The 19,768-nt window shown below is 32.1% G+C and overlaps 1 protein-coding gene across 2 annotated transcripts; it reads right to left on the bottom strand.

The window, feature by feature from the left end:
- Positions 1-782: 782 nt before the first annotated feature.
- On the bottom strand, positions 783-18,658 carry LOC18442372 (wax ester synthase/diacylglycerol acyltransferase 6). 2 transcript variants are annotated; one of them, XM_006852591.4, is made up of 7 exons: positions 18,232-18,658; positions 12,425-12,997; positions 12,184-12,250; positions 11,970-12,079; positions 5,897-6,109; positions 3,987-4,124; positions 783-1,108 (listed from the first exon to the last, which is right to left on the bottom strand). In XM_006852591.4, exons 1-7 carry the CDS (start codon positions 18,406-18,408, stop codon positions 965-967), a joined length of 1,422 nt encoding a protein of 473 aa, XP_006852653.1. In that variant the 5' UTR covers positions 18,409-18,658; the 3' UTR covers positions 783-964. The 2 variants fall into 2 exon arrangements, with proteins under 2 accessions (XP_006852653.1, XP_088725998.1); XM_088869872.1 differs by lacking the exons at positions 783-1,108; positions 3,987-4,124; positions 5,897-6,109 and adding an exon at positions 11,664-11,838.
- Positions 18,659-19,768: the final 1,110 nt, after the last annotated feature.

Raw genomic sequence — 19,768 nt, 5'->3', positions numbered from 1 at the left:
AATATTGTTTGGACATTTTTTTGGGTAAATATAATTGTTGGGACACTTTTTTTTTGGAATTTTTGAAATCCAAAAATAAATTTCAAACAAATTTCGGAGTTTTAAAATTCGAATTTATTGAGGCAACTTTTATAGGTAAATAAAATTCTTGGGACGCTAGAATTGGGATATATACTTTTTTTTTCCGGTATATTCTAGACCTTCCTTTTTTGGGAAAGGTTTTTATCTTTCCCCTACAGCATAAAAGATATATACTTCCCCTTCATCCAACCGTCCAATTTAGAACAAGTGAGCCACTAACTATTTAAAAATAGATCCAACGCTTCATAGTATTTTATTTTTATTTTACTAACTATATGAATATGAAATTTGGTACGTACCATCACCTCAATGGGACACACTTAAATAAAATATTAAAAAATATTTTTAATAAAATATAATAACTAAAATACCCTTGAAAATGAGCATTTTAATTATATTATTTTATTGAGAATATTTGTTTTATATTCTTTCTATGTACGGGTCAAAAAGAGGATTAGACTCCCAAATTTTGGTAACAAAATATTTTGTATAAAAAAATTAAAAATAGATTAGTATAGAATGTGACATTATAATTGGAGCCATCTCAACCGTATATTTAGAATGGCCGGTTGGATATGGAAAAATATATAAATTATATGCTATAGGGGAAGCATGGAAAACTTGCTCTCTTTTATATTTGTAACCTTTTTCACATTCTCAATGAAAAACTTGGGAACATACCAAAAAAAAAAAAAACTAACTTGAAGGTTCAAATCAATGACTGATTCATTATGTCCGAAGCAGGGTCCAAAGCTCAAATCCGAGCTAACCTGTGCTTAAAAGATTAGCTCAAAATTACATCGCCATTTGAAATGTGTTTTGAGCTAACTTGTGTTTAAAAGATCAGCTCAAAATTAAATTACATGCGTCATTTGAAAAAGGTTTAATCTTTAACTGCTGAGATCATGAGCTTCAAAGCGTCAGCTATGTCTTGGCAAAGGTTGAATGGATCAGGGATGGTCTCTTCAGCCACACATATAACCAATTTCACTTTGTTTGTATAGCTTTGATAATGTATTGTGAGAGCCTGTAAAGAGAGTCTCAAGGATTATAAGTTTCTATACACACACAATAATTAGCAAGAGGGAGTCAAATATTAACTACTTGGAACATTTCACATGGTATTCCAACAAAAACTCTAGTTAGTTCAGACCAAATGCGCATAGTAATCATAGGGTCGGGTCGCCTGGACCGGCCCTAAAAAGCTGGCCTGGCCTTTATTTTGTATCTTTATTTTGTTTTTTTTAATTTTATATGGCTAGTTCCAGCCGGCCCGGCCTTGATAGGTCCAGGATCGAGCCTGTACCGGTCCTCAAAAGAATAGGACCACAGGCTGGGCTGCCCCAAGCTCGGCCTGTTGCCAACCCTAACTAATCAACCATTATATATCATCATCAAAACTTTTTTCCAATTATTTGGAGTTAACTACACGAATTTTGACCCACCATTATGTTTTAAATCTCTTTGCATGTCGCAATTTTGCCCCCGAACAAAACTAAGATCAAGAACTGCACTTGGAGGAGTAAAGGTGTTAATAGCCATATGCATTTACATACATCTTATTTATTTATTTATCACTTGCTTGATTTTTTGATGGGCAAGATGGTCCACCTTTAAAAACAAATTGAACCAAAAATTTCACATATACATGTTCGCCAGGACCAGTAATAGCATCAAGCCATGTATTAAAGTTTGGGCAAGCTTTCTATGTTTCCCCTACAAAATAGAATTTCCATCCTTCCCTTTATCCAACCATCCAGTCTAAATGGAAGGTTAAGATTGCTCCAATTATAATGTCACGTCTCTACACGATTTTATTTTTAATTTTTTTTTATAAACTATTTTGACACCAAAGTTTGGACGTCCATTCCTCTATTAAACTCGCACTAGTAAAAATATAAAAACAAATATTTTCAAAAAAATAAAATAACCAAAATACTTCTGAAAGTTTCAAGGGGTATTTTGATCATTATATTTTATCGAAAAATTATTTTTAATATTTTTTATAGGTGCACCCCAATGAGAAGATGACACGTACCAAATTTCATATTCATACAATTTGTATTAAAAAAACTAAAAATAAAATACTTTGAGACGTCGGATCTAAGATCAAATGGTGAGTGACTCTCTTGATCAAAATTGGATGGCTAGATGGTAGCGGGATGATAAAACTCCTATGCCGCAGGGAAGCATAGAAACCTTTCCCTTGAAGTTCAACTTCTTAATTCTTTTCATCAAATGACCGAAGCCCAAAAACAGCATGCACGGTCTGGACTTGGCCCAAACGCTTGGGCCGGCCCAAATCTTTGGAAGTCCTAATGAGAATCTTAGGACCCATCTGAATCCCTGGATTTTTCAATCTTAGGAAAAGTCAATCCGGGAATTGAGATTTATTGGACTAAAATTTCCTGGAATCTGGTGTATGCTGCTTGGATCGCATCTAATAGAAATCCAAAAAATACGAATTCCCTCTTTGGATTGCCTGGAATATCTTTTTTTTGGAAATGCAAATCTTTTATCTCTTTCTCTCTCTAAAATTTTGAGATAGTTTCCCTCTCTAAATTTTTTTTCTAAAATTTTAATACTCTCTTTAAAAAACTTAAAATTTGAAATAGTCTATCTCTCTAAATATTTTGAGATAGTTTCTATCTCTAAAAATTGTATATACTTTCTCTCTCTAAACATTGATATAGTTTCTCTCTCTAAAATTGTGAGATAGTTTCCCTCCATAAAAATTTTTAGATAGTTTCCCTCTAAATAATTTCAGGTAGTTTCTCTCCCTAAAATATGATATAGTTCTCTCTCTAAAATTTGAGATAGTTTCTAAAAATTTTAAGATCGTTTCTCTCTCTAAAAAATTTTAAGCACTTTCTCACTCAAAATTTTGATATAGTTACTCTCACTAATATTTTAAGACGCTTTCTATATCTAAAACTTAAATTTTGAGAGACTTTCTTTCCCTAAAAATTTCGTATACTTTTTCTCTCTCTAAAATTTAAAATTCGTGGTAGTTTCTTAATCATAAATTTTTACAATAGTTTCTCTCTCTAAAGATTTCAGGTACTTTCTTTATCTAAAATTTGATATAATTTCTCTCTCTAAAGTTTTAAGATATTTTCTCTATCTAAAACTTAAAATTTTTGATATTTTTTCTCTCTAAAATTTTCAAGTAGTTTCTTTATCTAAAATTTAAATATATTCTCTCTCTAAAACTTTAAATTTGTGATAGTTTCTCTATCTAAAATTTTAAATAGTTTCTCTCTAAAATTTTTTGGCACTTTCTCTATCTAAAATGTGATATGGTTTATCTCTCTAAAGCTTCAAGATATTTTCTCTCTCTAAAAATTAAAATTTAAGATAGTTTCTCTCTCTCAAACTCAAAATTTGTGACAGTTTCTCCCCCTAAAACTTAAAATTTGAGATAATTTCTCTCTCTAAAAATTTTCAAGTAGTTTCTATCTAAAATTTCACATAATTTTGAATCTCCCAAATTTTAATATGCTCTCTCTATCTATAAAATTTAAACTTTGAGATATTTTCTCTCTCTAAATATTTTGAGATATTTTTGTTTAAAAAATTTCAAGTAGTTCCTCTCTCTAAAATTTAATCTAGTTTCTCTCTCTAAAATTTTAAGATACTTTATCTCTCTAATACTTAAGATTTGAGATAGTTTCTCTCTCTAAAATTTTAATATGATCTCTCTAAAATTTTAAATTTGCGATTGTTTCTCTCTCTAAAAATATGAGATAGTTTATCTCTTTAAAAAATTCGTATATTTTCTCTCTAAAAAATTTCATATGTTTTTTCCCTCTAAAGTTTTAATATGATCTCTCTAAAATTTTAATATGAACTCTCTAAAAAAATTTTACCTAGAAAATGAAGATTTAAAGAAAACAAAGACTTACATGAGGATGACCATAAACGGTGGGTGCAATAAAGACGATAGGAAGACCGAGAAATTCGACCTCCTCTGTGGGGCCCATCACATTTGAGAAAGAGAAGGTGGTGTTTGAGAGAGCAGTATGCATCATGCGTGCTGCACTCTGAAAAACAACACACAAACATTCAAATTATTGTGGTATATAACTCCTCCTTTGATCAAATCTCAAGTTTTTTATTTTTCAACTTCTATTTTTTATTTTTTATTTTTAAAACTTCTAATTTAGTAAACGGATGCGAAAGTTACATAGATCTTTACTAGCTAATCATATGTAGGTTGAAAACTGATGTTCCATATGAGAAATTGATGAAAATGTTTATCTTATTTATTCTATTTTATCTAATTTTTTAAGTTCTCAATGTTACTTCACGTTTGCGTAAATTTTATAGAAATTATTATCTTTTTAAACATAAACATTATTTTGTTGAGATGTGTATCCTTTTGTTTTATTGAGAAGTCCTATTTCTAGTTTAACTTGATAGAGTTTGAGAGTCTATTCAGTATCTAAACATATAGTACTTTTTCTAAATATAAATTATGTTTTTAATTTTAAATTATTGTTTGCATTATTTATAAAAACAATTTAATAAGATTCCCTTGCAATAATAGGATTAAATAAATTTCTCAATTCGCCTAAATAGAAGGACTAAGATAAATTCCTAATTTTCATGCTTTACTTAATTATTTATTTTTATTTTTTGAAAGATAATTATTTATTTTACTGATAAATAAAAGTATGCACCTTCGTCATTTTGGATTGTTGGTAAGTAAATTATTTTTGAATCTAAAACTGAAGACATTTAAAAATTAGAATTTAATTGTGCATGCATGGAAGCCTTATTTAATAAAAATTTATATGAGAGTTTAGGAGAAAGTAAGATATAAAACAAAACATTTTCTATTATGACTTTATTGTGTAAGGAAGCACTCTTGTTTACGTTTAATATTTTTAAAAAGTAAGAAGCATAACACTGCTTTTATTTTTTGGGTGCAGTTGGCACACGGATGCATCCGTAGCAGGTAATAACTATAGAGGTAAGATGCACCTTCAAATTCTATCATGGTTTATAATTTTGATATAAAATGTTTTTAACATTATATCAAAATCTATTTTTATATCTAATTATATAATTTAAATTTCAAAAATGGTTAAAATCAAATAGATATATAAATATATGAAAATCTTGAAAATAGGTGGTGTAGGTAGTATGTTGTAAAATGCACTATTTATGAGGGTTAAAATTTTTTTATTTTTCATGGTCATATATCTCGACGTCGAGATGATCAATCAAAGGGCTTTTCAACATTAAAACTACTTTTTTCGATGGATTTTTGAGGTGCATCCGTAGTCACAAGATAGTATCGTTATATAAACATTTTTCTAATTTTTTTATTTCATTGTTACGATCTTTAGTTTGAAATATTGCCAATATGGATTAGGCAATATAAAAAGGAATTTGTCTATACACTAGGGCTCGCAATAGGCCGGGCAGCTCGGTCCTAGAATTGTAGGGCCTAGGCCACAAATTATAGCCCACGGGCCGGGATACGACCAGCGCCGAGCTGGTTCAGCCCAACCTGGCATATTTGTTTCTTATTTTTTCTTTTATTTTTTTTTTTTCATTTGTTTCTATTCCGGCCTGGCAGGGCCCTAATAGAGCGTGGCCTATCCTATGGGGACAAGGGTCGGCCCAGGGCCCGGTGCATTGCAACCCTTACCTTACACGCCATTGTCCCAACAAATAAGGTGTTTAATAAATTCTTAAAATTATTTGGAATGCATTAATTTTCTTTTTCTAAGGTGAAATTAAGGAATATTTATAATTATTTTAAATAGTTTAGTTAAGAATTAATGGCAAAAGTAGGAAAAGTTACCTTGATTCCAAAAAGTCGAACCACGAGTTTCCCAATAAAATAAGTGATGAAGGGCTCGAATGACATTTTCTTTCTATCAATAATGGCTTTCGCCTCACGAAAGTACTCCAAAGGATCGGTGTGTCTCAACATAGGCATTTTAAAGACCAAATACCCCATACGATTTCCCCATCTTGCTTTTTTCGACTTGTCCTTCATCATCTCGGCTAATTCCTGTTGAAAAATAAAATTACTAAATCAAGAATAAAAATTTGCTCAAGAACATATGTTAACACACAAAAAAAGGGGGGAGAAAAGAAAGTGCTGCCGGTAAATAAAAAAATTACAAAATTATCAAAAAATAGTCAAAAGTAGGGAATAATTATATAAATTTTTTATACGAAAAATATCTTCATATCTCCTGTTTTTAAGTTTTATTTATCACTAGACCCAAAATTTTAAAACATATATTAATACATAGGTATTATTTCTTTAAAAATAACCAACTTTATTCATTTCAACTTTATTTTTTTAACCTAAACAAATTTTTAAAGATGTCTTTTATTACCTAACTCTCTCTCATTTTGTCTCTCCACCATGTGTACACAAACATCCACTACTCTCTTTCTACCCCCTTTGTCTCTCTTTCTCACTGTTGATGGCCGGCCTTTGATCTCAATCTTCTCTAAACCTCTCCATTTTTTTTATGGATTTCATTAAAGACGGAGGGAGTACCTTCAATTCCTTGCAAAAACCACCCATGAACTTTGCCCCTAACTCAATCCAACTACACCCGCGCTCCTTCCTTAACTCCATTTGCTTCATATGGGCTCCCCACTTCTTCCCATCTTCTTGATCTTGTCTGATCACTTCTAAAAGTTTTTCACACCCCTCAATACAATATTTGGGTATTGCCAACAGTGACCAGACAAGTTTCAATGGCTGTCTCACCTTGGTGATCCATCTATGCCTCTTTTTAAATTCTGCAATTTTTTGGGTTTCTCTCTCTAGGTTATTCTTCAAGGATGTTTACACGGCAATTCTTCAGGTTTACAATCTGGTAATGGCCATGATGTGGCGCCATTTGGAAAATATGGAGCTGAAGAAGTTCAATTGTGGTGTTTGTTGGAACAGGGTTGAAGCCAGGGAGGTACACCGGCAAGGAAGAGAACATGCAGAGAGAAGACATAATGATGTTGATTAAGAAATGGTGGGATGCTCGAACACAAACGAATAATAAAGCAAGAAACTGGACTCCATGGAAACGAAAAAGAAGAGAGTGAGAGAGTAATGAGTAGCGGTGTAGCAGTGTCTCCGTGAAATTTGAAAGATGGGTTCTTCGGCTGAGACTGGGATCCCCCATTTGGAAACAGAAGACTTGTATGGCGATCAGAAGAAGCGCGCCAGAAATCCCCTCATACCAATCGGTGCACTTTTAACTGCAGGGGCTTAATCAGTTTCAGGCAAGGGAATTCTCAGTTCGTTCAGAAACTTATGAGAGCTCGTGTGGTTGTCCAAGTAGCCACCATGGGGGAAACTTATAGTGGGATTTTAACTTCTCCTGGGATATGATAATGCTGTAATGAATCTAAAATTATTCTTGTTAGTTTCTTCTCTTCATTGAATCAGGAAATGATACCTATGTTGATGGATTTTTCATAGGTTTGATCAAATAAACAAAAATTTGGTCTTCCAAATAAAACAACGAGCCCCTCGATTTCAATGGAGAATCGACAACAATGGTGGACCGCGTGATGAAAGAGAAAGTAAAGGGAAAAAGAGAGTAGGTGGATGTTTGCATACGCAAGGAGAGACAAGCTACTTACCCAAAAAAAAAAAAAAAATGAAGAGAGAGTGAGGGGTTTACGAATCACGTAGAGAGAAAAAGAGAGTTGTGTAATAAAAATGTTTTAAAATTTGTTTTGGTTAAAAAAAAAAAGATCAAAACGAATAAAGTTGGTCTAAAAGGTTATTAGAAATAATATATAAAATCTCTATACATCAAGATATATTTTAAAACTTTGGGTCTAGTGAGAAAAAGTTTAAAATGGAGGCACCGAGATATTTTTTCTTTTTTATATGCAATTTACATGTTTTTTGCAAAGATTGATGAGTTTTTTTGTTTTTTTTGCTATAAGCCTATTTTTATATTTTTCTTGAATTTTTTTATAATTTCTCCTACTATAAATCATTTTTAAAAAAGATCCATCTTTCTATACTTTTTTAAGTGTATTTGGACTCTCTGATGTTGCTTTTGGTTTTTATTTAAATTTTTTAAAAAACATATCTAGGCTTTGGCCCTGTACAGTACTCCGGTAAATCCAAGTGGATTTGCGAAGGTAATTCGCCTCAGGCCCCAATGCCTGGCGAATTATTGAAAGGGATTGAATGTACTATTGAAAGGAATTATTTTCTCCAAAAAACAAAATAATACCATCCACAAAGTGAGATGCAGAAGTGCAACAAATCAAAATATCTATTACTTTTCAAATATCTTCTTTTAATTTGACACAATCTATTTTTAAATAATAAAAATTTAAATCAAACAATGATAAACCGAAAAAATGTCATATTCCTCACTTTTAAAGGAATATTATTAAAATTGAAAGAAAGTAGGAGATTCTCCCTATAAAGTATCCATGGCATGAGGATAACATGCATACATCTCAAAAAAAGTTCAGTACATGTATAAAAAGATATTTAAGACGTGTATATAGACTTCATACCTAGGAGTTCTCTCTCCCAAAACCCATATTTAAATAAATAAAAGAAGTTTTGGGTGAACCACGACATTTGGTGGGATTTTCTTGGGGATATTGGGGAAGAAGTACAAAGAATTTCATAATTATCGAATGACAAATCGGGGATATGGAAAAAGTTCATATAAGGTGTCAACCTTATACTATACAAGTAAGGTGTACCTAAAAAACTCACTACAGAAGGTTGTTCCTATTGGAAAACCCTCAAATCGATCATCTCAACCTCGAGTTCATAAAAAAGATAAAAAGAGAATTTCTAGTTCTAAAAATAGCTCATTTCTAACAAACCGTCTGTTTTTTAAATTTCCAAGTGTTTGTAGATTTGTTTGATAGTGTCATTATTTTTGGAACTTTAAATTTCATAATTGGGGGCAAAAATAGATTTTCATATCATTGAAAGGCTTTGCGACACTGCAACTGCATTTTCAGCATAATTTTGAAAAGCACCTTATTTCAATAGTACAACGTTGACACCTTAGACAACCCTCACCCCGCGGATATTTTCATCCACAAAGTTATGAGCATGCAAAATCTTCAACATGGCCGTTAACCTTAAAAAGAAAAATGTTCAAATCACAATTTTTATGTACTTGAAAAAAAATGAAATTCCAAGAATGAAGGACTATCAAATTTTAAAAGATGAGATCTAAGTGTCGACTTTTTTTTTTTTTTTTTTTTTTGTTGGAAAATAATCATGTGATTCTTAAGTGGATCCCGAAGGTTTTGGATAACAAAGTTCTCTCAAGTAACTCTCAACCCGATAGAACAAGTGTACAATATACTAGTGCAACCACAGTATACGTGCTTAAATTCTACAGGTCATTGCAAAGTCGGTGTTATACTTATTCCACCAAAGCCGTGAGAAAGAAAAGGAGCAGGAGGACATTTGAAGGGAAAAGTATTTCTTTTCAGAAAATTATGGAGAGGGAAAAGCATTTCTTTTTAGAGAATTTTGGAGAGGATTTTGCATTCGGTTTGGTTGTGGCTATCGGTCACTAAAGGGGGGCAAGCTTTAGCTGAAGTGGATGTTCAGATAAATCTATCGAACCTGTTCTTGATGGGATTTATTAAATACAGACGAAAGGGGATTTGGAACCTTCCTTATGAGGGAACTCTCAAGATGAATTTCGATGGCAGCTCCTTGGGGAATTCTCCTTGGGGAATTCAAGGTTAGTTGGTGGAGTGGTAAGAAATTGGGAAAGGAATGTAATTTTCTCCTATGCAGATCAGTAGGTAAATCCACTGCCAATTCAGCTGAATTTCATTCCCTATTCCACATGTTTTTTGTTGAGAAAAATCTGAACTCGTGTTGTGTGATTGAAGGCTATTCTTTGAATGTCATTAAGTGGTGTAACGGAGAGCAATTCTGGTGGGAGCTTAGAGCTCTTCTATTGGAGGTTTTGGCTCTGATAAGACCTATATCCATCTCATTCGTGCATGTTTATAGAAAAGCTAATGGATTGGCGGATTCTTTGGCCAAAAGGGGCGCTTATCTATCGGAGGCTTTAATCTCCAATAATGTAATTTCATTTCATTAGTCTTTAATAAAGCTAGAGAACATTTATCAAAAAAAAAGAAATAAATAAACAAAACGAAAATAAACTTCAAGGATTTCTTACAAGGATGCAGTTTTCATAACGCCTAGGTTTTATGAACACAAAGTAAAGTCTCACCCAAAAACACTTTGAACATCGAAAATCTCCATGATGGCTCTAAAATCAATATTCAACACCAACTATAAAATTTGGAGCTCAAAACATAATTAAGATCTTGCGAATCTGTGACCACTTATTTTGAGGAAAAACAGACCGTCTAGATAACGTGTTACAATATAAATTAATTTTTAGGGTTTGAAATCCTAAATTTTTTCATAACAATAATAGTTAAAACCAAGATTATCAACTTGAAGGTTTTCCGACGTTAAAACTTCAATTCGCTCTTAGTTTTGAGGCGGGGCTATACTTGTTTGGTTGTTGGGGCAACGTTTAAGCCCGCTCACGTTTGGGTTTTCTTGATCTTTAGAACTTTCTTCATTCTCTTTTTGATTCACAAAATGCAACCGTTTCAAGAAAAAAATGTTTGGGTTTGGCCAAATTCGGGTGGTAGTTCGGGCTCAACAAATTTTGCGGGTTACATTTTCCCAAAAGTCCTTTTCTATCATCTTCTCACATGCCCAGGAATTGGTACCACATGAATAATTTAATTGTGTTTTCAATAGTAATGAAAGTGGTGAGGTGTTTTCAATTAGGTTCATAGGGTGAAGTCAATATATATTGGACCTAATTTTAGTGAGACAGCCGACTCATCAAAACATATGCATCCTCTTAGGTATATGGCATCCGGACGTCAAAGGAAGGTGACCCAACTAAAGGTTAAAAGTTTATCCAGATTCACTATCATCCCAAAAATTTGGATCTAAAATCCATCTTTACGATGAATTTTGAAGGGCGGCTGCACATTAACAGATGATTCCGCCGCTCACCAAACACTTTTCAACATAAATTAGCTACAAGTACTAATATTTTTCTAATAAGAGCGCAGAGTTTTGTACTTGTACTTTTTCCTCTTCTTCTTCTTTCTTTCTTTCTTTTTTTTTTCTTTTTTGTTCATTGATTTGCTTCTTTTTTTTCTTTTTTCTTTTTTTGTATTGAGTCATTGATTTGCAGCTTTAATGGATGTTTTTGTCAGTTTCTTCTTGTGGTAGTCGCTGTTTTGTGAACGAACCCAATAACTTAATTCTAACCACATACATCAAGGGATTGGATTGGATACCATGGTAATTTTCATTTTTAATACAAGAAAAGTCACCATCAATCTAGCAAATAGAACAAGAAATTTGAAAAACTTTTTTTTTTTTTCTTCGGCTTTTTTGCCTGACAATATCCCACTATGCCTCTGATTTCACATCTTATTGCTAAAGATAATTGTGATCTTATAGTACCAAAGTTGAGTAATTGACCTTATCCTACACTTTCTTGTGTTTTAAAAATATCAAGTACTACAAGAATATACACTATAAAACTATTTACTTTGGAGACAAGCAGGTCATAATTACTCTTAACCATAACATATTGAACCCAATAATTCGGAGTGTGCCCAAATTTCGACAAACCGTCAAATATCAAACCCACCAGCCTGGTTACTTATTGGCACACCCCTCACGGCCTAATTTCAAATATAATGACCAAATGTGAACATGACCTCCTTGTACACCAAAGATGAATGGCCTTATCAATTAACTACTTTTCTTTATAATAATAATAATAATAAATAACAGCACGAATACAAAAATCGGCACAACAAAAAACAAAAAATGCAAAATGAAAAATACTTACATGGAGCCCTGGTGCACTTCTCAAGTTAACCAAGAGAGATGATCGTATATGAATGTTTTGGGGGAAACTTGGTTTCTCTGTTTTCCCATTGTGATTCTCTTTTGATAATTCTACAATGTTGAAAAAACCAAAAAAAAAAAAATATTATCATACATTGAAATGATAATCATTCACATAACCAGGTCTTACAAGCTACATATAGGAGAAGACATACCATATCGTCTGGCAAGGTATTTGACAAGGCCAGCTGATGTAATTCCCAACATAACATCATTCAAAGTCTGCAAATGCCGAAATAGCAAATATATTTAGAAAGGTTAAAAACAATAAAAAAGAAAAAAAGTACTACTTTAAATGAAAGTAAAAAGAAAATGTACATACACCCCTATTATAGTATCGGTCCGAAAACTGAAATATCATAACAAAACTACTAGCTCAAAGAGAGAGATAATTACCCCATTTACATGATATTTCATTTTCTTCATGTCATCCAAACTAAGAGTCAAGTGAACAACCTTCTTGGGACTTTTCTCAACACCAGGTAAGCCCTTAATTGGGGTATCAGTGTCCTTCAAAAACAAGGTATTGGGTATAAAGAGCAAAAGGTCCATCAATGTATACCAAATGGTCAGAAAAATTACCCAAATCCTACTTAAAATGGACAATAAACCACTTCTATTCTCTAATGGCTTTTCCTTTCGCTGGGGTACAGAGGGAAGTGAATCAGGGTCACTCGTTTTCCTCGTACATGCCATCAAAAGAGACATCAACGAAATGCCATCCCCCAAAGAGTGGTGGATTCGAAAAATGGCCGTCGCCTCGGCTTCATCGGTCTTCAAATTCAATATATGGAGTTCCCAAAGGGGCTTTGACATATCTAATGGAGTAGTGCTCAGTTTTGTGATGTATTGATCTATCAAATCTGCCCCATTAGCTTCTTGATCTTCATCAAAAGGTTGTGTAATAATGTGGTCCTCCATAACCACATTGGTCCTAACCCATTGTTGCTTACCAGAACTATCCTCTTTCTGCATTTGCAAGGTAATACAAAATAGTAACATTAAGAAAACAAGGGAATTAATTCTGTTTAGGATGGTTGGATGGTTTTAGAACACTTAGGATCTAATCATTGAATAATAACCTTTTTCTAAAGTTTATTCTAATAAATAATTACTTGTATTTTTCCAGTCCAGTGATCCTAACACTTGAGCACAAATTTTCTTTCTCGAAAGTACAAGCTAGAAAAATTGAAAATAAGGAGAAAATAATCTTGTGGACGTAGGGATTACCTTTCGGTATTATTTGTCAGGATTAAAAAGGTAACAGGGGTGGGAATTACCAAAAAGCCAAATACTTGCATGGGTGAAAACAATTAAAGCAGCAGTCTTAGTGTTTTAAAAATCCAACTAATCCGTCCAAGTCACCCACTAGTTTTGAGTGGCATCCTACCTTTATAAGAATAAAAGCAAAAAGTGCAACGTCTAAATCACATTTGCTTAAAAATCCTAATCATGGTTAAAGATTCAAGTCGATCAAAAAACAATGTTTTATGACATATTACTAATAAAACAAAACTCAGGTGAACCGCCCAAAGCTTGATTTCATAGGGGACCCGAACCAGTCCCGTGTCCATTCTTTGGCTTTTCAAGCAACTTGGTGATTTTTAAAATGTACAAATATACGTACCCTTTTTGACCTTGCTTCTACTTGGTGATTTTTAAAATGTACAATTATACGTGCCCCTTTTGACCCTACTTTCTAGGCATATGCCCCCTCTCCAAAAAAAAAAAAAAAAAACCAACTGGTAAAATGCCGGGCACATCACTTCATCTTTTAAAATAAAGCTAATAATCCGGCATAATGTGTGTCGAGCCGGTATATTTGTTTAATGGTCATTCACAATGTGTACTGGACCGGCATTATCTTAAAAAATCAAGAGCGTGCGAGAGAAATATGTATTATAACGGAGGGTATTTTCATCCTGAAGGACCCCACCCTTTGAGTAGGGGGATATTTGCAAAATACGCAATGTTTACATAATGAAATGTTAGGTCCAGTGGGGAATATATAATTTTTCCTTTTTTAAACAGGTGCAACCAGTGTTGTCAAATTAGGATTTTCAGCCAAAGAGGTTAAAGCCCTCGGATTTTAGATCGAGACCGAAGCCTTCGGATTTTAGGCCGAGACCGAAGTGAAGCGAAGCATAGTGTTGTGGCTTCAGTCAGATTCGTGGTGACTCAGCCGAAGCAAAGAAATATTTATATAAAAGTATGTTTTTTGTTTTTTTCTGAATCTTTTTTAAATTTTTTTATTATTTTTAAATATTCATATAAAAATTAATTTAAATTAAAAAAAATTTGAAGCCTTCTCCCGAATTAGCCCGAAGCATCGAATTGCTTCTTTTTTCTCACCAAACCGAATGAACCGGACAACATTCGGTGCAAGTACTAATCTCTTAAAAAAATAATGCGAAAGATATTATAAGGAGGTTACCATAATTTCCTACTGGAGAAGTCCTCCCAAATAGGAGCAGGGAGCATAGTATATGCGCTCGAAAAATGAATTGACCAATGGTTTAAAAACCGGATCGGTGATCCGGATCGGGCTTTTCAAAAACCGATCCGGATCGGCGAATCGGCGATCCGGATCGGAATCGGGTGAATCGGTCAGAATAAAGCTTCAAAAAAATCCGAAAAAATTATTAAAATTCATTATAAATATTGTTTTTTAGGAATTCAATAAAAAATGAGGGTACTCCATTAAGAATTTTCATGTTTTTGAATGAATATGCGAATATTGATATGTTCTTCCCCTGCATGAACCGCCATTCAACATTTAATTTACATCACACAAAAGGATAAACATAGAATTATCATGGAATAAGTATATCAGCATACATGGACTACAATAAAGCATAAAATTAGTAATATACGATCTAAATTAAGATGTAAAAAGTTTAAATTAACCTGACAGTTCAAAAAGAAAAATAATCACCATATGTAATGATAATATGTTGCGGTAGTTCATGTAGTCATATTCGTTGTTATTTGTTATTGCAAAAGAACAATAATATTTTCGTACATATCAATTACAAACATTTAGAATAATACAAAATGCAAGCTCCAAACATGGCTACAACTCAATTATCAAGAACATATATTTTTTGCATTAAAAAATTAATAATAAAAACAATTCTTCAAAGAGCCGGCTAACATCAGTCATTCCAACTAAAAAATCCATGAACAACAGATAAAAAAAATACAGTTTTGTATTGAAAATATAATAACATGCATTTTTTTGCATAAATAATCCATCAACATACAATTTTTTCAACAAAAACTTTAACAATAAAAATTTAAAATATGGTTTAATACCTCATGATAATTAAAACCTTGTCACGATTTTCACATCTTTTCGAAAAATCATCATTTTTCAAAAAATTCGATCATGGAAAAAAAAAAAAAAATTTACAGCAAACTCAAACAATAAAAATTAAAAATTGGGTTTAAAATTTTAAATGTTTAATACATCATGATAATCAAAACTTTATCACGATTTTCACATCTTTTCGAAAAATCATCATTTTTCAAAAAATTCGATCATGGATAAAAAGAAGTAAAAAAAAAAAGTACAGCAAATTTTCAAAAAATTCGATCATAGATTAAAAAAAAAAATTAACAAATTTTCAAAAAGTTCGATCATGGATTAAAAAAAAAAAATCATAAATTTTCTAAATATTCGATCATGGATTACAAAAAATTCGATCATGGATTACAAAAAATTCGCTCATGGATTACATAAAATTCGATCATGGATTACATAGAATTCGATCATGGATTACAAAAAAAAAAAAAAACATAAAAAAACAAAAAATTCGATCGTGGATTACAAGAACAGAAAAAAACAATTCGATCATATTACAAAAAATTCAATCATGGGTTACAAAAAAAAAAAAAACACAAAAAATTCGATCATGGATTACAAGTAAAAAAAACAAACATTTCGATCATGGATTACAAAAAAGTCGATCATGGATTACAGAAAATTCTATCATGGATTACAAAAAATTCGATCATGGATTACATAAAATTCGATCATGGATTACAAAAAAGTCGATCATGGATTACAGAAAATTCTATCATGGATTACAAAAAATTCGTTCATGGATTACATAAAATTCGATCATGCATTACAAAAAAAAAAAACGAAAAATTCGATCGTGGATTACAAAAAAAGAAAAAAACAATTACATCATGGATAACAAAAAATTCAATCATTGATTACAAAAAACTCTATCATGGGTTACATAAAAAACAAAAAACAAAAAATTCGATCATGGATTACAAAAAAAAACAAACATTTCGATCATGGATTACAAAACATTCGATCATGGATTACAAAAAATTCTATCATGGGTTACAAAAATAAAAAATAAAAAATAAAATTCGATCATGGATTACAAGAAAAAAAAACAAACATTTTGATCATGGATTACAAAAAATTCGATCATAGATTACAAAAAATTCTATCATGGGCTACACAACAAAAAAAAAAAAAAAAAAAAAAAAAAAAAAAATTGTTCTTCACAGAGTCGTTTTACATAAGTGATTTTAACTCAAAAATTCACCTCCAAGTGAATAAATTACATCCAATTGACTATATTTTCTGATAAACAACAATATAAGGAATCAAAAACCTAAATTTTTAACACATTATTTCAAATATATCATGAAAACAAAATCAAAAGGCGGAAAAAAAAAAAAAAAAACAGCGGAATTTGGTTCCGCAGGCATCTCACTGTTCATATCAAATTTCTTGTTGTAATTGATCAGATTACGTAAAATTAAAAATTTTAAATCATACTAGACACAATAAAGATTAAAAACCCTAATTATTGAACTCATTTTGTTCAAAATATGCCGTGAAATAAATCAAATGGCGGAAAAAAAAAAAAACCCAAAGTTCTTATCTGTTTTTGTGAACCGAAGCCTTCAATCTCCAAAAAACTCTGTTTTTCTCAACGATTATCACAAATTAGTAACAAAATCTTTTGATTCACAGCTTTAAGATCAATATGCCTACAAATTTTGAAAGATTCATGCCCTATTTGGCATGAAATTTCAGAAATGGCGGAAACCCTAAACCCCGAATTTTTCTTGATCCAAAAACAACCAATTTTTCCACCATTTAATCCTTGAAAAATCTGAATAAAGCTGTTTACAGCCTGAAAAACAAATCACATGCCGAAAAAAACAAAAAAAATGATCAAAAAATGACAAATTTGAAAAAATCCGTGAAGAACACTGTGCAACCCGTGTTCTTCACCGACTCGCCGATTCCGCACAGTGAATCGGCGAGTCACTGTACGGAATCGTCCGGTTCTCTCTAGAACCGGACGATTCCCGTTTTTTGAACTGATCCGGTACCTTTTTCGTGAATTCCGAGTCAAACCGAGCGAGTCGGCGATTTTTTAAACGCTGGAATTGACAGAAAAAACAGGACAAACATATACACAGTAAAGGATCATAAAGTTGAGTGCGATACATATACCATCCGCCGTTGTCAACAATGGCAGACGGCGATCTTTCCCCTGCTCAAGGTGTAGTTGGTACATGGAACAGATTGGACGGTATGGTACATGTACTATACAAACATAGAAGTAAATAATACACTACCGGCCAATGAATAATACAAACAAGTGTACCACAAAAAATTAGACTTATAAGAAAATCATTTAAAAATATTCACAATTCACAGAATTACAATCAAACCCGTAACATTTACTTCTTATCATTTCCGGTAGATCCATAATATCAATTAAGTGCAAAAAAAAAAAAAAAAGGCGAAAAAATGGAAAGCCAAATGAAACTCCGTCTCGATATTCAGTGATATTAGGACGAAATTTAAGAATTTCATTTTTCTCCTCCCGAAATTTCTCAGAAATTCGAGCGAAGAAAGGCAAGAATCCAGCTTCTGTCGGGGAGTTCCGGTCCTGGTTTTGGACCTCTCCTAAAGAAAAGCGGCTTTTCAATTCGATATTTCGGCTTCATTTTGTTCTCAGATCATATACCATAGATCAAACCCCAAAACAACAAATGAAATGAAAAAGGTTTTTCAAGAATCAGGTGAAAGATCTATCAATACAAAAACCTCAAAGAAATCCCATCCATTTTCAATTAAAAAACACTCCTAAAAACCCATATAAAAAAACCCCAAAAAAAAATAATCGCATAAGATATATATCAGTAAGAGAAACCCTTACCACGATGCTCGAGAATCTAGGATGCCTCGCCATGGTTCTCTCTAGCCCTGCCATTACAGCTTCAATATCGGTGACTTTTTTCCCTAATCCTAACATACAAAGAATACTGCAATTGAAAAGGGGCTGCTTAAAGAGACGAGCAGCCGGGCTCAGTGGCTGAGGCTCCTCTGTTTCCATTGTATCTTCTTCTTCCTCTTGTCCTTTTTCTCCTACAAGGTTTCCATTTGGGGATTTTGATGGGTTTTTCCTTCATTTAAAGTCGCCATTAAAGCCCATTTCAGAAGCTCAAAGGAGAAATACCTTTAAGGAGACAAAAGCATTTTAAATCAGGTAAAGGAGTTTTTTAAGCTGGTCAAGCTTCGATAACAAGAACGAGGGAGACAGAGTGTGCATCTTTACACAGCAGAATTAGACGACTTGAAGCATGGTGAGTATTAAATTAGGGGGTCTCCTGCTTTATAAAAATTAGCTTTCAATATACATTGTGGAAAAATATATTAAAAAAGATATATTTTGTAGCCCTTAAAAATATAAATTGTACATGCATCCTAACCACAATAAATCCTACGGACATAATAACCACAATAATTGAGATTAACAAATCTCAAAAAATTTATCTATAGTAGATTTTAAAGGAGCCCACATATCGATACATATATATGGAAAATAGTTTGAAAGGGCTGGACCATTTTTTAAAAACCGGGCTATCTAACCACTAACCGATTGGTTAGATCGGTAGTGGCAAGTGATCGATTCCGGTTTTGAGCTATTTTGGTGATCGAAAGGTCTTTAAAAAAAAAAGTCCAAAAAAATGTATATAAATTCTCCAAAATAAAAACTTTGGTTTGTAATGTATTTTTAACCTGCTTTATATTATGGTAAAGATTAAAAACTATTTTTATCATTAATATTCATTTTAATTCAAAAATCGATTCATTAAAATCTATTTTTCCATTAATTTTCAACTTCATTTGAATGTGTTTTGTTTTAATCATTCTTTATAAGCTTTTCATATTTTAGTAGATTTTTTTTATATTTTTTTAACACGTTTTTGACCACCTAGATCGGCCAGTTTACCAGTTAGGTCTATTAATCGCTTCCCGACCCAAGTCTGGTAACCGTTCTAGGTCGATTTTGCAAACACTAGGTTGGACATTATCAAACTAAGTAAAAAAAAGTTTATATAGAGCCAGGTTTTAAACAATCAAATTAGAGCCCACCTCAAAAACTTCACTAGAAGATGTTGTTTTGATGCCCAAATATCCTCAAATTGATCATTTCGACATTCAAGATGTATGGACATGAGAAAAAAAATGGATTTCAAGTTTTGAAAATAGTGGATTTTATAACGCATTTTTAGCTATCAATTTTCAAGATTTTCAAGTTTTCATAGATTTGCTCGATCTATTATTTTTTAAGCTTGAAATTTTATAATTAAAGTTGAAAATATATATTAAGGCTATCACAAAGATTTCCAGTATTGAAACCACATTTTTTTATGCTATTTGAAGGTGCGCTTTACTTTGATTGTTTACAG

Source organism: Amborella trichopoda, chromosome 1 (genome assembly GCF_054954075.1).
Source record: "Amborella trichopoda isolate Santa Cruz 75 chromosome 1, AtrichopodaSantaCruz75HAP2 v2.0, whole genome shotgun sequence".
In the NCBI taxonomy this organism is placed as follows: Eukaryota; Viridiplantae; Streptophyta; class Magnoliopsida; order Amborellales; family Amborellaceae; genus Amborella; species Amborella trichopoda.
The sequence above is the reverse complement of the archived record's forward strand: the minus strand, read 5'-3'. Positions and strand labels throughout refer to the sequence as shown.